At 37.9% G+C, this 16410-nt stretch overlaps 1 protein-coding gene across 1 annotated transcript; it reads left to right on the top strand.

Annotated features, from left to right (window-relative positions):
- Positions 1 to 22: 22 nt before the first annotated feature.
- On the top strand, positions 23 to 16270 carry TAF9B (TATA-box binding protein associated factor 9b). The gene is made up of 8 exons (XM_082377517.1): positions 23 to 4747; positions 5393 to 5474; positions 6070 to 6206; positions 6282 to 6416; positions 7219 to 7294; positions 9584 to 9694; positions 11090 to 11246; positions 13142 to 16270. The coding sequence occupies exons 1-8, from the start codon at positions 4697 to 4699 to the stop codon at positions 13170 to 13172; spliced, it is 780 nt and encodes a 259-aa protein (XP_082233643.1). The 5' UTR covers positions 23 to 4696; the 3' UTR covers positions 13173 to 16270.
- Positions 16271 to 16410: the final 140 nt, after the last annotated feature.

Raw genomic sequence — 16410 nt, 5'->3', positions numbered from 1 at the left:
CACACAGACTGTGTGTAAGGGGATGGAAAAAGCTATTCTGTGCAAATGGGAATGAAAAGAAAGGTGGGGTAGCAATACTCATGTCAGACAAAGTAGACTTTAAAACAAAGTCTGTAATAGAAGACAAAGAAGGCCACTATATAATGTAAAGGGATCAATTCAAGAAGAGGATACAACATTCATAAATATATGTACACCTAATATAGGAGCTCCTAAATATAAAGCTAAAATATAAATTTTAACAGACATAAAGGGAGAAACTGACAACAATTCAATAATAATAGAGGACGTTAACATCCTATTTACATCAATGGACAGACCATCCAGAAAGAAAATCAGTAAGGAAACAGTGGCCTTAAATGACACAGTAGTCCATTTGGACTTACTAGATATCCACAGGACATTCCATCCAAAAACAGCAGAATACACATTCTTTTCAAGTGCACATGGAATGTTCAGCAGGATAGATCATATGCTAGGCTATAAAACAATTCTCAGCAAATTTAAGAGGACAGAAATTATATCAAGCATCTTTTCCAACTACAGTGGTATGAAACTACAAATCAATTACAGGAGAAAAAGTGGGAAAAACAAACATGTGAAGAGTAAACTACATGCTACTAAAAAAACTATTGGTCTCTGAAGAAATAATGAGAAAATCAGAAAATACCTTGAGGCCAATGGAAATAAAAACACAACCTTCCAAAATCTATGGGATGCAGCAAAGCAGTTCTAAGAGGAAGTTTATAGCAATGCAGTCCTACCTCAATAAATAAGACAAATCTCAAATAAACAACCTAACTTACCATCTAAAGGAATTAGAAAAAGAACAGAGCCCACAGTCAGCAGAAGGAAGGAAATTATAAAGATCAGAGAGGAGATGAATAAAACAGAGACCAAAAAATAGAAAAGATCAATGAAACCAAGAGCCTGTTTTTTTAAAAAGATAAACAAAATTGATAAGCCATTAGCCAGGCTCATTATTTTAAAAAAGAGAGGAACCAAGTATACAATAAAAAAAAAATTAAGAGGAGAAAGTACAACCAGTATCACAGAAATACAATCATTTGCAAATACTATAAATAGTTTTATGCCAACAAATTGGACAATCTAAAGAAATGGATAACTACCTAGAAACATACAATCTTCCAAGACTGAGTAAAGAAGAAATGGATAATCTGAACAGATTAATTACTAGTATTGAAAATGAATCAGTAATCAAAAAACTCCCTACAAGCAAAAGTCCAGGACCAGACAGCTTCATGGGAATTCTACCAAATATATAAAGAAGAGTTAATACCTATTCTTCTCAAACTATTCCAGAAATTGAAGAGGAGGGACCACTTCCAAGTTTATTCTACTAGGCTACCATTACTCTGATACCAAAACCAGACAATGACATTACATAAAAAGAAAATTACAGGTCAGTATCCCTGATGAACATAGATGCAAAAATTCTGAACAGCATAGTAGCAAAACAAATTCCACAATATATTAAAAGAATCATACACCATGATCAAGTGGGATTTATTCCAGGGACGCAAGGATGGTGCAATATCCTCAAATCAATCAATGTGATACACCACATTAACAAAATGAAGGATAAAAATCACATAATCATCTAAACAGATGCAGAAAAAGCATTTGACAAAATTCAACATCCATTCATGATAAAAAAACTCTCAACAAAGTTGGTGTAGAGGGAACATATCTCAACATAATAAAGGCCATTTATGACACACCCACAGCTTACATCATACTAAATGGTGAAAAATTGAAAGCCTTTCCTCTAAAATCAGGAACAAGACAAGGACGCCCCCTCTTGCCATTTCTATTTAACATAGTTATGGAAGTCCTAACCACAGTAACAGACAAGCAAAAGAAATAAAATGCATCCAAATTAGAAGGGAAGAAGTAAAACTGTCACTATTTGCAGATGACATGATACTATATATTGAAAACCCTAAAGTCTCCATCAAAAAAAAAAAAGAAAATAGAAAAAGAAATGTTACCAGAAAGGCACCTGAGTTAAACAGGACTCTCTCATTTCTTTACTAAAATTTTAACTTATTTGGAATCCAACTTCAATTTCATGAGTTCAAATTACCTTTGTGCTTGAAAACCTTTTTTCCCTGAGAAAGAAAGGTTTAATTTATGATGACATCTAACATGCTTCAGAATGTTCAAAAAGGATGGATATTTTAGACATGGACAGACTATATGATGAATGTGTAGATGCAAAGGGCCTAATTGACTGGCAAATAGCTGGTTTACCAAGACAAGCCTCTAGTACTAACTGGATGGGCATTTTTTGGAGAACTGAGAACTAATTTCTACAAGTCTAAAAACCTGCTATTTCTAGTAAGTAATATTTAGGAGTATTCCATACTCAAACACTTTTTTTGAAAGGATATTTAGCTTGATGTCATCACACAGGACTGACACGAGGAATCAGTCTAATGTAGGCTTGATAAGAGCAGAGATGGATATCAAAATGAATATTATGTTTGATCTTATTCAGTTTTACCACTACATAAAAGAAGGATGTTCTACAGTCTGCAGGCAGTTCAGAGAAGTATTATTAGAAAAGAAACAAAGAGTAAAAATACCCTACTGTACTCTGGTGCCAAAAGGAACATTTCATTGTAATTTTTTATTAAATATAGGCAATAGATAATAGCTGTTTAACTTGCTTTATTGTGTTTACATTCTTCTTTTTTAGTCTTACATTTATGTATATTAAAAATATACAATAATATGACCTAAAAAATTTAAACAACCAAAAGTTGAAATAAATTGCTGTGACAGGACAGAAATATGAAAAATATGGTTAAAATTAATTAGTCCTATTAATTACTACTAATTGCCACTGTTAAGTAGTCCTATTGTTTTATTTAAATAGCATGTATGTAACAGAAAAGTAAATACTGCAGAAAAACACAATTTTAAATGAACATCTATTTTCATATTTTTATATTACAGCAATAACACATGTGTACAACTATTTATTACATCTTATGGGTCTTTTCATCTAGTACAGCTGTGTCCCGGGTTGGCTCTCTAAAGGTTGGTCACCCCAACGGTACAGTACCATTTGGGTAGGGGAAAAAGATATAAAGAAGGTAATATTTGCAAATTAAATAGACAAGAAACTGGTAAACAGTGATGCCTTCTGCGAAAGAGAAATGAGTGGCTGGAACAAGCCAGAAAGGCTTTTTCTTAGTTTTTAAATATATTTTAAAATGTTCGTACCCTGCGTATATGCTACCTATTCGAAAATCATTATTAGTCTTACATAGAGGTTCCCCGCACTGAGCTGGGAAAGGCGCTTGCGTAGCGTGGGGATCAGTGTTCCTCCCGGAACCACAGTGTTAAGAACACATGGGTCGTGGGGAGACCTGCTCAGAGTTCAAGATGGCTGTGTGGTGGACAGATTCAGACAAGCCCGATGAGGTAAGACGGTGGCCAAAACTGAAGGGCCCCCCAAGCCCCAGAAATTAGTTTGAATTTGTGTGTGTGTGTGAGGGAAGCCATTAGAGGGTTTTAAGGAAAGGAATGCAAGTATTTGGTTTATGACTAAGAGATCTCTCCGGTTGTGTAAAAATGTGGGGGAGCACAATTTCGGGGTCCTCTTGCTGTAGCCTTGGTAATTAGGGCTGTTAGTTTGGACCATTAGCATGGTAGCACTGGATGGAGATGCGGAGCCACGGACAGAGGTTTTGTGACTTTCGGAGGTCGCCCTGACAGGACTTGGCTGCTAGACTGAAGTGTGGCTTGTACGGGAAAGAGCATAACATGGCTGACGGCTCTTCCCGCCTGGGTGGGTCAGAGTGCATTTCTCAGAAATGGAGGGCGTTGGTGGATGTGGAGGAAGAAGAAAGAGTTCTCTTTGGGACACTTAAAGCCAGAGACAGTTAACTGATGCATGTTTTTTGAAAGACACTCAGGCTGTTCTGTGGAAAGTGGGAAGAAGGCATTTGGGGCTCCAGCGGCGAATCTTGCAGGCGGTCAAAGGCTTTAGCTTTGCATCAGTATGAAATGAGCAATTATGACACGGCTTTGAGTGTGAGGAGAGCTGACCAAATGCCTGCTGGGTGGAGAGCAGACCATAGGGTAGAGTTGCCAGATTTAGCAAATAAAAATAGAGAGCACCCAGTTAAATTTGAATGTCAGATCAACAATAAATCATTTCGTAGTGTAAGTATAGCCCGTGTAATATTTGGGATAAACTTATGCTAAAAACGTGATCATTGATCTGACATTCAAATTTAACTGGGCTTTCTGCATTTGACCAGGCAGCACTACTACAAAGGCAGGTGGAGGCAGGGACTCTGCAGACATTCAGGGAGAGGGAAGGGGCCAGGGTGGCTGCAGGGGACGTGAGGAGGGACCCCAGAAAAGACAAGGGTGGCCCTTTTCGTGTACTTTTCCGGGGAACAGCTCTGGGAAGGCGAACTTATCGGTCTTCCAAGCGTTGGCCGAGGGCTCTTCGGGGAAGGCTTCGGCGCCGTGGGCTCCCCGCTAGCCCGGCCTCCCTCTGCCTCCGCGGGGCGGGCGGGCGGGCGGCTGGGAAGCGGCAGCCAGAGGAGCAAAAGGACCGGCGCGGTAACCCCGCCCTCCGCGCCCGCAGGGGTGGAGCCTGAGCGAGGAATCCGCGAGCAGCCCTCTCTCCCCGGATGACGAGCAGTAGGATAACATGGAGTCGGGCAAGATGGCGCCTCCCAAGAACGCTCCGAGAGATGCGTTGGTGAGTGCGAAGGATGCGAGGCGGGGTGCGAGGCTGGGCGCGACCGCAGCCGGGGACCCGAGAGGCGGGCCCGGGGGGAGGACCTGATGATGGGCTCGCGGGTCGACTTTAGCCATGCCAGGGCCGCCAGGAGCTGGAGATTCGAGTGCCCTGGACCCCGGGGCTCTCTCCCGCCACCCCGGCGGCCCAGCCGGAGGGAGGCTGGCGGCCCGCCGGATGCGCAGGCCGGCCGCCCGGCTTTGTCTCCTGGGCCTCGGGCCCGGGCCGCCTAGTCGTCCCGCCCCGTCTGCGAATCCTGGCTCGCGCCTCCAGTGTTCTGATGCAAAGCTACCCCGGTCGCCACATCTGAAAATGACAACCAGCTGTAACCACCCCTACCTCGACTGGGAAAGCCAACCCGGGCCTTTTTTCTTCTCTTTGCCCCCGCCCCCACCCCCACCCCCGCCAAAAAAAAAAAGTTTTCAGCAAAGAGATCAAGACGAGATTTGGTGTGAACCTGACACACGCTTGGGAGGAAAAGGATGAGTACAAGTTTGCAACCCAGAGAAGGGGGAACCTTGTATCATAAATATAATTACTACCTTCGGTCCAGTCTTGATTTCTATACCTAGATTATGCATCTGGCGTTTTTATTTGAACCCACAGGTGATGGCACAGATCCTGAAGGATATGGGAATTACGGAGTACGAACCAAGGGTTATAAATCAAATGTTGGAATTTGCTTTCCGTAAGTTAACAAAACACCAAAATTGCCTAACTTGTGAATTTTAAAAATCGTTCATTGTAAGAACATTTTCAACCAAAATACTTTAACAGTTAATGTCATAACATGTCATTATACACTTGTCCAAACCCACAAAATGTAGAGTTCCAAGAGTGAACCATAATATAAACTACGGACTATCAGGGATTACGATGGGTCTGTGTAGGACTATCAGTTGTAACAAACGCACCACTTTGCAGGGAACATTGATAATAGAGGATGCTATGCATGTATGGCGTCAGGGAGTATATAGGAAATCTCTGTATATTCCCCTCAATTTTGCTGTGAACCTAAAACTACTCTACAAAAATAAAGTCTTAAAAATATGTGAAGAAAAAAAAACAGTTAATGTTATAGAATTCAGAAAGCAGTAAAAAGGAGCTCAGGCTAGGGAACAGTATATTGTGATATCCGTTTAAAATTGATCATATAGATAGGACAATTAGATATTAGAACCAAAATTCATAAACTTTCTGGAAATTAGTGAAACTTTTTAAGAAAACTGGCCATAAATATTAAGCTATTTTCATATGTTTAAAATAATGTTTTGTTCTTAAAGGATATGTGACTTCAATTCTGGATGATGCAAAAATTTATTCAAGCCATGCTAAGAAACCTAATGTTGATGCAGATGATGTGAGACTGGCAATCCAGTGTCGGGCTGACCAATCTTTTACCTCTCCTCCCCCGAGAGATGTGAGCAAAATTTTATTTGAAGTTCATTTTACTTATAATTTTTAATTGTAGTTCTAATAAGGATTTTTTTTTTAGTTTTTACTGGATATTGCAAGACAGAAAAATCAAACCCCTTTACCACTGATTAAGCCATATGCAGGACCCAGACTGCCACCTGACAGATACTGCTTAACTGCTCCAAACTATAGGCTAAAGTCCTTAATTAAAAAGGTAAGAATTTTTAGTCATCTTAGCTTTTAAAAAGGGTAAGATGTGTTAGAGGTAAATAGTGCAGTAAATTAAAGGCTAAGATAATTTACTAGGATTTTTTTAAATTTAGTTCCTTGAAAATACTATGTCTGTAATTAGCTGCTATGTTAAAATATAGAATATATGATCCAAGATTTTTAGGGCTAAAAGGATCTTTATTGTTCATCTAACTCATCAGGAAAGTGAGCCCGAACTCATCTATCAAGTTAGTAGCAAAGTTAAGACTGATTCCCAGGTCTCATAATTACCAATCTTTACACTATACCATAACAGAGTAAATGATATACCATCAAGCATTGGACTTGCTTTCTGAAATATGACCTAAGGCTCTCCCACCACTGAGAAAGTTCTCCCCACATTGGGCTACCTCTGTACCTCTGAAATTCCACTATAAGGAAGTTTCTTAGTGGGTTAAGGTATTGACTAGTTAAGATTAAAAAATCATAAGGAAGTTAGCTGTTATCCCCAAATAACACTCTACCTCAAACTTTAAAACTATATAGAATTATATATTTTATATATATATTCTTATCCATGTTTATATAGATAGGTATTGTTTGTATTATATGTGTGTGTATATATATAGATATTTGTGAAAACCCTAGTTTAAATGTTGCATTAGAACACTGAACAGAAACAGGACATTCTTGCCATCAATTATCTATTAATAATTCATATCAGCAATCCTAATTTCATTTCCTGGTTAAGTTTAGGTGTCAAGTCTGAACAACATTAAAACTAATTTGTTTTTTAAATCCCCTAGGGACCTAACCAAGGAAGACTAGTTCCACGGTTAAGTGTTGGTGCTGTTAGTAGCAGACCTACCACTCCTACTATAGGTAAGTGGGAGAGGGAAATGGCTTTTCTGGCTGGTAAAGAAGTGCCTCAGCACTTGATTTTGAACTGTAATCTAAGTAAAAAGGTGAGTCAGAAATTCCGATATGTGTTGCCATTAATACATTTACTCGTCCTCTAGTAAAGCTATAAACATATTTTATCAGATTTCAAAATGAGAAAGCGACAAGGAATATCTGATCCCAAATGAGTATAGAATTGGGCATTACCCAACACTGTTGCCGGTATTAACTATGGTAGCAAAAACAGAAGTTTAAGCAGTGTTCTTTCTGGATTTTATACAAATAAAGTTGCCAAACTCACTCACAGCAGTAGCCTACTTATTATCAGAAATTAAATTTCTGAGTAAATTGGCAAGAGATGCAATCAAAAGAAATAAGTTTAAAGTATACAAAAAGCTTAAGACTATCAAAGAAAATCATTTTTGATGTAACCTTTTCAAAAGTAGTACTGATTATCCTGTATTGGTCAGTGAGCACCCCTTCAAACTGTTTCCTGTGTCCTTTGTGACAGGTCTCCATCATTCTTTGAGCACTTCTTGCTTCCTGGCACAAGATGTTCCAAGCTCATCTTACATTTTCCTTACCCCAGTCCTAGAATCAGCCATTTCTCCAAAGAGCCCTGGTTCCTCTTAGTGGAGAATGGCATTTAGAAACCATAATGTCATTGTTGCTTAGATAATAAGGAGCCCATAAATAATGGATTTAGATTTCCTGATTTTTTTGTCCTACATTCCTGCTGGATTTCTTTCATAGTCAAAGTCTTTTCAGAAAAAAAAATCCCCTTCTCTTTGACCAGTATTGATTTCTTAGCTCTTATAACTTGAGTACTATAGATGTCATATAGCTCTAGTGTAAGCAGCATTTGATTTTTGAGATGTGTAGACAATCTCTTCATATTTTCAGGGTGTGAATTCACATTCCAGCATTTTAAAACCAGACTGGTATAGTATTAATTATACACTTCTAATTATATGCATGTGACCTTTGTAGACAGGAGTTTGCATATATAATTTGTGTAACTTCTTGATCATATACTGTTTATCTGTGGGTTCATATCTCTTAAGTGAATACCAACTTTTTAAAAACTCTAGGCTGTGTTAATCAGTTACATGTGTTGGCAAGTTAACCAATTTTAGGTATCAGTTGTGATTTTTATTCCTAGTTAGACATTTATTGTACATGTTTTAGAGATTTTTAAGTCTACAGTGAGGGAGCTGCTAAAAACTACTATTAAAGATGCAAGTTTTAAACTTTAAAAAAATTTTAAATGAGTTTTATAAAGCATAAGACCTAAGCATATACTCTGTTCAATTTTAAAACCTGAACTCCATACTTACATAAATGTTAACAGTTTCCTTATGATAATGGACAAGAAAACATCCACCTACTGTGAATTTTCTTGACAAAATAAAATACTTATATTGCTTCATTAAGCTTCACCAAATTCTTTGGACCACTCCTTAATACATGGAAAACTTACCTAAAGATGGAGATATGTTAGGCTTTTGTTAGATGCATGTTGATTTAGCTTCATGGGCATGGTAGACACCTCCTAATTCCCAGCAAGTGACATAGAGATTAAAAGTGCCACATAGGGCTTCCCTGGTGGCGCAGTGGTTGGGAATCTGCCTGCCAGTGCAGGGGACACGGGTTCAAGCCCTGGTCTGGGAAGATCCCACGTGCCGCGGAGCAACTGGGCCCGTGAGCCACAATTACTGAGCCTGCGTGTCTGGGCCTGTGCTCCACAGCGAGAGGGGCCGCGATAGTGAGAGGCACGGCGCGTGCACCGCGATGAAGAGTGGCCCCTGCTTGCCACAACTAGAGAGAGCCCTCGCACAGAAACGAAGACCCAACACAGCCATAAATAAATAAATAAATAAATAAATAAATGCGTGCCACATAAGGTAATTAATAGAAAACTTGGGCCTTTAATTCTGTTTATTTAAATGTTCAACTTCATGACTTCATGTAGCTAAAATTCAGTGCCAGATACTGTGTGAAGAGTTTTACATGGATTATTTTAATTCTCACAAGAATCCTATGAAACAGTATTGTTATCCCCATTTGATAGATGAGAAAAGCACAAAAAGATTAAATAACTTGCCCAAGGTCACTCAGCTAGTAGGTGATAAAGCCTGGATTCAAACTCAATCAGATCTTTCATTAATTCCCTGTGCTTTGAAGGTAGTTTCTGGTAAGCTAAAGGAGAGCAGAAATTGAACCTGTATAATAAGTCACCTAACTAACATGGTCTGTTAATTACAACTACAGCAACCCCACAAACAGTGTCTGTCCCAAATAAAGTTGCACCTCCAGTGTCAGTGACAAGCCAAAGATTTACGGTGCAGATTCCACCTTCTCAGTCCACACCTGTCAAACCAGGTAACATGATGGGCAGGGAGGGCATGGGGGATTGAAAGTGGTTCTTTTAAAATATTTTTCTGAATTTTAAAATTTGTGAATGATTTGTGATAACAGAACAGTTTGTATTCCTATAGTAATAATTAAATTGTTTTAATATCGTAACAGGAAGGCGGCCGTAATGCTGCAAATCTGGGTTCTTCAGAGGGGGTCTATAAACCCACTAAAATTGTATGAAATTTTACATATATGTAACATTTTGGGGGGAAGGGAGAGATTTCAACATGATCATCAGAGTCTCAAAGAACCCTGTGAACTAAAATAAGTTATGGTCTACAAATCTCAGGCAAAATCGCTTAGGGTTAAAGCTCAAGAAAATAATACAACTTAGTATATATCAAATGAAAACTGTACTTTTATTCATTTCACGGAAGTATATGTAGAAAGTTAGAATAATATAAGTAGAATTCTGTTATAACATAGTTTATTCATGAATATGTTTAGATTTCACATCTTCTGAAACCTAACCGTACACCATAATATTGGTCTGTAAGGAAGCATGATTCCTGACCTTGAACATGTGCCTCTAGTATGTTCCATGATGAATCCAGTGCACTGCTTCCCATGACTGAGAACTAATTGAAATTTTAAGTAAATTAAAAACAAAAAACTAACAGAACTTCTTTAACCTTATACTAGATACTAATTTAAGTACTTTAAAGCATTAAAAAATGTAATTTAACTCTTAATGCAGTATAATTATCTATTTCTACTATGATGTAGTTTTACTTCATGCTATTGAAATTGTTATTAAAATTACATTCAGCTTTGTTGAATACTTTTTACTCTTAGAAGCATTATACTTTGTGTATTCTTGCTTTATGTCTCATTTTTAATTGAACATTAAGGGAATGTAGTATTTTAATCATAACTCTTTATCTAGAGGCCTGTTGCCATTTTTGTGATTTATGAAATTTTTGTCGCCAAAAAAGGCAGGATTATGTTTTTTCCTTCCAGATTGAGTTGGTATAGTGTATTCTTGGCTGTCAAAATACTCATAGCTTTGGGACTTTGAAATGGTAAATATTCATGATGTGTGAAAAAGCATATACATAACTGTATGATCTTAATTACATAAAAATGGATGCTTAGTTATGTAGATACATAAATGAGACCTAAAGGACACATCAATCGGTAAACTGCTTGTGATTACGGATGACTTTGTTTTTTGCTTCTTGTGTTTTTTGGTTTCCTATTATGCACATGTTAACTTTTAAGAAATAAATGTTATTTTAAAAACCTTAAAAAAAGAAATTATTATTAGAATTACATTTCAGCTTTGTTGAATACTTTTTACCATATGTTTCTGATTCTGTGTAGTTCTTAGTTTGGGGGTGTTTTCTCCTCTGTTTACAGTTCCTGCAACAACTGCAGTTCAAAATGTTCTGCTTAATCCTTCAATGATTGGGCCCAAAAATATTCTTATTACCACCAACATGGTTTCATCACAGAACACGGCCAATGAATCAAACCCACTGAAGAGAAAACATGAAGATGATGACAATGATACTATGTAAGGAATATAGTGTAGTCTCTATGCATTTCAAACGTGTAGTTGGTTTTGAGCCCAGTATACCAAACTAGAACATTCTTGATCGAAAACTTAAATGTAGCTGCAATATCTTTCACCTTAAAGTGTTATATTTATTTCTTAAGGGTACCAATGTTTTTTCATTAGGCTTCAAGTATAAAAAGTTAAGTGCTTGTTTTTTAATGGTTTCATTAATGTTGAGTCCTGCTACGGTAATTCTATTTTTGGAAGCAGTTTTCTGCAATGTATCTGACAGCAACACTTAAGTTTCACTTTCTACAGCCTGATCAGTGGACTAATCTTTAACAGCCTAATTTCTAATCTATATTTAAATACTTCTTTTGTAAGATAAAATAGTCACTTTTATTGTCACCAACTTTTTTGATCAGATCTCTCAATTTAGCAAATATTTTTGGAGAGGTTGGGTTTAGAGGGATTCTAAATCCATTCTGAATATATTTAAGCTGTTTCTTGATGTTCCCTAACCTCCCACCTCCTCAGCCCCATTTCTAGATCCCATTCATTTTCTGCACCACCTCCTCCCCACAGGCTTAGGTTTCTCCCTATTGCTCTTAAATTTAAAAGGCCAAAACTGGAACTTTAGGAATATAATTCCTGATAATACAGCTCAGTGTCATTTTCATATTTTTAAAACCTGCTTTACATGCCTGATGGTCTATGGTTCACTTTAACCAGAAGGTTTGCATTTGCTGTTTTTCTCTCCATACCAGAGCAGTTGGGTTTTATCCCTTGCCTTTTATGCCCATTGAGCATTACTCTGCTTTTGACAGGTAGTTTGGGGTCAGTTACATTCAGTTTCAGTCTTATATTCCAAGTTGATAACTCCACCGTATTTCACAATTTGAAATTTAACACAAAAGATGCTATAGCTTAAAATCTGCCTTGATAAGTATACTTACACTGGACCTAGGCAAAACCACTGAAGAGCAAGTGTTTTCTTCCTTTTTACCATACATATATATGCTTTGATCACTACTGCTTGAACCCCCCTGTTGGTATAATTCAGATTTTTCCAGCTTATTGCTGAGGATGTCACACATAAGATGGGATCAAACCTGAAAGTTTTCTAATGGTTTTCCTTCCTCTAGAAGGCCAACACAAACAAATTAGTGTGATGTGACTTGCGTTTAGGTGCACTCTGCATAGGCTTCCCAGTAATGTTGCTAAACACCTTTCCCTATTTTCCATTTATACACATCTAAACATCTTATTGAGAAAGACTGCAAAGCTTTCAAAAATATAAACAGGCTTGTGTTGTTTTTGTTTAAGTAAGTTTGACATATTCAACATAGGAATACTTTTGCAGAATTTCTACAATAAATTTTTATATCATAATTTAGAACTTATAGCCAAGGATCCTCAAAACTGAAAACACAAGTAAGTTTTATCTTAGGATGGTGCTTGATACATCAAAGAGGAATAGTCCAGTAACAGGGAAGAATATCTCATCAAAACTGTGATTCAGTGTTTTTGGATATTAGGAAAAGGTGATACCAGACTTATAAAAATAGATCTGATCATCATAGGAGAGAAATGTTCATTATATAGCATAGGATGCCATTACTTGAATGTTCTCAGGGAGGCATGTCAAAAGGCCTAGGTTCTAGTCCTGGCTCCATCGCTAACCAACTGTGTGACCTTACTTCACCCATGAGCCTTGTTCTCCTCACTAGTAATAGGAAAATAACACCAACCCTGCCTACCTCACAGGGATGTTGTGAGGGTTTAACTGGTATATGTGAAAGTTCTTTCAAAATTGTAAAAATGCTGTATAACTCTAAGGAATTGTTAACGTATTTGTTCCAAGATTATTAATAAAAAATTGAACTTACTGTATTTCTCACTTTTGATTTAAGGGATTCAAAGAGGATGAACAAGGCCCAGTAATTCTGAGGTCCAAAAAGCAATCAAGATTTGCTTAATGGATGATTATAAATCAGGGAATTGCTTGCTTTTATTTGGAATCATCATGTGACTCATCATAATGAAGCAAAATAAATATGAAAGGATATGGGTTTAAATCTGTTAATAACATAACATGCTCTGTCTTTCTTTAGTGGGAATTTATACATATAATTGAGGTTGCAATCTGAGTGTTCATTCTCTTAGCCAACCAGTGGGTGGTTTGCCCTTTCAGATGAAGACTGCTTTATCTTGCAGATCTCCCTTTCCTAATTACATCCACCCATTCTAGCATCAAGAATGACTTTAGGGACTTCCCTGGTGGCACAGTGGCTAAGAATCTGCCTGCCAATGCAGGGGACACGGGTTCGAGCCCTGGTGCAGGAAGATCCCACATGCCGCAGAGCAACTAAGCCCATGCGCCACAACTGCTGAGCCTGTGTTCTACAGCCCGCAAGCCACAACTACTGAGCCCGCGCACCACAACTACTGAGCCCACGTGCTCTAGGGCCCACATGCCACAACTACTGAAGCCCATGCACCTAGAGCCTATGCTCCACAACAAGAGAAGCCACTCCAGTGAGAAGGCCATGCACTGCAATGAGGAGTAGCCCCTGCTCACTGCAACTAGAGAAAGCCCACACGCAGCAACGAAGACCCAACGCAGCCAAAAATTAATTAATTAATTATTTTAAAAAAAGAATGACTTAAGGCAGCTCTTGTCCTCCGGCTTCCAAGTGGAATTTTTTAAAAGATGTACTGATAGTAAATGAGGTGAGGACACTGTCGTCCCAAGTTCTTCCTTCTACAAGTAGGAAACAAGTGTCTTTGATCTGAGTAAGAATATAGGAATACAGCCACTATGCAGGGAGAATGGAAGATGTGGCCTAAGGGGTCCAGAGTGAAGAGAAGTACTCAGGAGGTAAGGAAAAAAACCATCAGAACGACAGGTACAAAGCAGCGTGTATAATTATGCCACCATACACCAACACACGCGTGCACACGCATACCCTTTTTATATGCATTAAGTAGCTCGAGACTGAAGGAAACCAGTCTTACAGTGATTGATTGCTTCTAAGAAGGGAAACTGATAGCTAGGGGACTAAGGTAGGAAGGAGTCTTCTCATTGTACCCCTTTTTGACTTTTGTATCATGTACTAGAGGGAAGTTTTGGACATAAAAAGGAAAAGAAAGGAAGCAGGAAACACTGAACTAAAGAAAAGATTGAACTCATTTATGATATGATTATAATTTTTTTTCTATATACAGGCATACATATGTTGTCTGGGGGTTAAAAGTGAATTTGCTACACTTAAGCCTAAACCTTTGCAGTGTTTTATCAATAATTCATAACTCTGTATTAAATCAGGAAGCACATACTTGTACAATTCTAGTTTATATACGCATAAGTTGTTTGTTACTTTCTTCCTTGACTAGGTTGTAAATTCCTTCAGGAGATAAGTGCTGTCATCTTATACTGCCTCTATTATGTCCTAAGCATATAGCAGGTACTCAAAATATTTGGCTATTTGTGTTTCCCCATTTTCTGGATTAATGACTGAAATAAATGGGGAAAAGATCCTGGAAGCAGAGTCTGGTAGAAATTACTCATAAGGTACAATCAGGGGTTGATGGATGGACGAATGGCAGTTGTAGAGTCTAAGTGTTAGGTTTATGGGTGTTTACAATTCTTTCAATTCCTCTGTACATTTGAAATAATAAAATGTTGAGGGAAAGGTAATCAGTAGGGGAAGAAAGTCATCAGTATGCTAAAGTTCTGGCCCGGCTATGACATTAATTCTCTGGATCAATGTGTAGCATCTCTGGGCCTCACCTACAAAAAAGATTGTACTAGAATTCCTGCTTCTCAAACCAGGGTAGAGCATGCCATTAGAGATGTGCAGAAATATGGTGTTTTTTAAAATTAACTACAACTATGGGGACAGTATTAAATACAAATGAATTTTTAGAAAAAAATCAAGCCTTCAAAATTTGTTTTGTTTAAAGCAGCCACCAAAATTTTCTTTTGCTGTTCTCTCCAGAGTTAAGCAAAAAAGTCCTAGTCTAGAAGAATCATTTCAGGGAGTGAGGCACACTGAAAAAGCACCAGCCTTTGGAGTCAAGACAAACCTGGACTTGAATCCCTGCTGTTACTGGCTCTGTGATCCTGTCCAATAGTTTAACTACTTCTTTATCCATAAAGGTGAAATACATACTCTAGTATGTAAAATGCCCAGCAGAAAAATTCCGGTTAAACACAGCCTTTTGAAATTGCACCGGTTACCTCTGCTCATTCCTGAAACTCCCATTAAAATGACAGGAAAGAGAAAGGAGGGAAAACTACAAGGACAATAAAAGAATAAGAATGTCATTGAAATCGCTTTGGCCTTTTGGCTAAGATCAAGTGTAGGATGTCATTAGATTTTCAGCAATGACAGTGAATCAAAGGCTTTAAGTCTGAGAAACTGATATGTAGGCTGAAATTCTACATATAACCAAACAGGCAAATATAAGAGTTGAATAAAGATATCTTCAGACATACAAAAAATTTTGCCTCCTACGCTCTCAATTTCTCAGGAAGCTAGTGGAGTCTTGTGTTTCACAAAAAGGAGAAGTAAACCAAGAAAGAGGGGGAAAACAGATCCAGGAAAGGGAAGGTTCAACACAGGAGGTTAAAGGAATCCCCAAGAGTTACCCCACAGGGATTTCCTCTGGAAACAGGAAACCCCAGGGCAACAGCTGTACAGCCAAGGTAGGGGGCAGCCAGTACAAACTGGAACAGGAACACAGAGGACTGCAGGAGGGACATCTCTAATAAAAATGAACCAACTGTCTCATCTGTTTGAATATGTTGGGAATGAATCAGTGATAGATACACAGAAAAAAAGAAACTAGTTTTTAAAACTATTTTTAACTCCAAAGAAAATTAAAAGATACATAAGTAAATATAATCATGGCATATGACATAGCTCAGCTGTGAATAATATTTATAATCACAATGTAGACTCTACTGATCAAATCTAAAATTATGACAAAACTATACTGGGAGAATGAAGAAAGGGACATACATATGGAACAGAGGCTATAAGAGAGCTAAATCTTCCCATGTATGAAATTAATAGAGATCTTTTTTAGAAAATCAAGAAGTTAACAGTTTAAGCATGTTACTTAGAAACATGGACGTAGATATCTGATCCCTTCCTCAAGATTCTGTTCTCACCCT

This window comes from Balaenoptera borealis (genome assembly GCF_965194805.1).
Source record: "Balaenoptera borealis genome assembly, chromosome: X".
In the NCBI taxonomy this organism is placed as follows: Eukaryota; Metazoa; Chordata; class Mammalia; order Artiodactyla; family Balaenopteridae; genus Balaenoptera; species Balaenoptera borealis.
This window is presented reverse-complemented; position numbering and strand designations above follow the sequence as displayed.

What these genes read in the sequence shown, in the direction of transcription:
- TAF9B (XM_082377517.1), top strand. Translation starts at nt 4,697, where the DNA reads ATGGAGTCGGGCAAGATGGCGCCTCCCAAGAACGCTCCGAGAGATGCG. An exon ending in ACCTACCACTCCTACTATAG is followed by an intron (nt 7,295 to 9,583) that starts GTAAGTGGGAGA and finishes TTACAACTACAG; the next exon opens with CAACCCCACAAACAGTGTCT. An exon ending in GTCCACACCTGTCAAACCAG is followed by an intron (nt 9,695 to 11,089) that starts GTAACATGATGG and finishes CTCTGTTTACAG; the next exon opens with TTCCTGCAACAACTGCAGTT.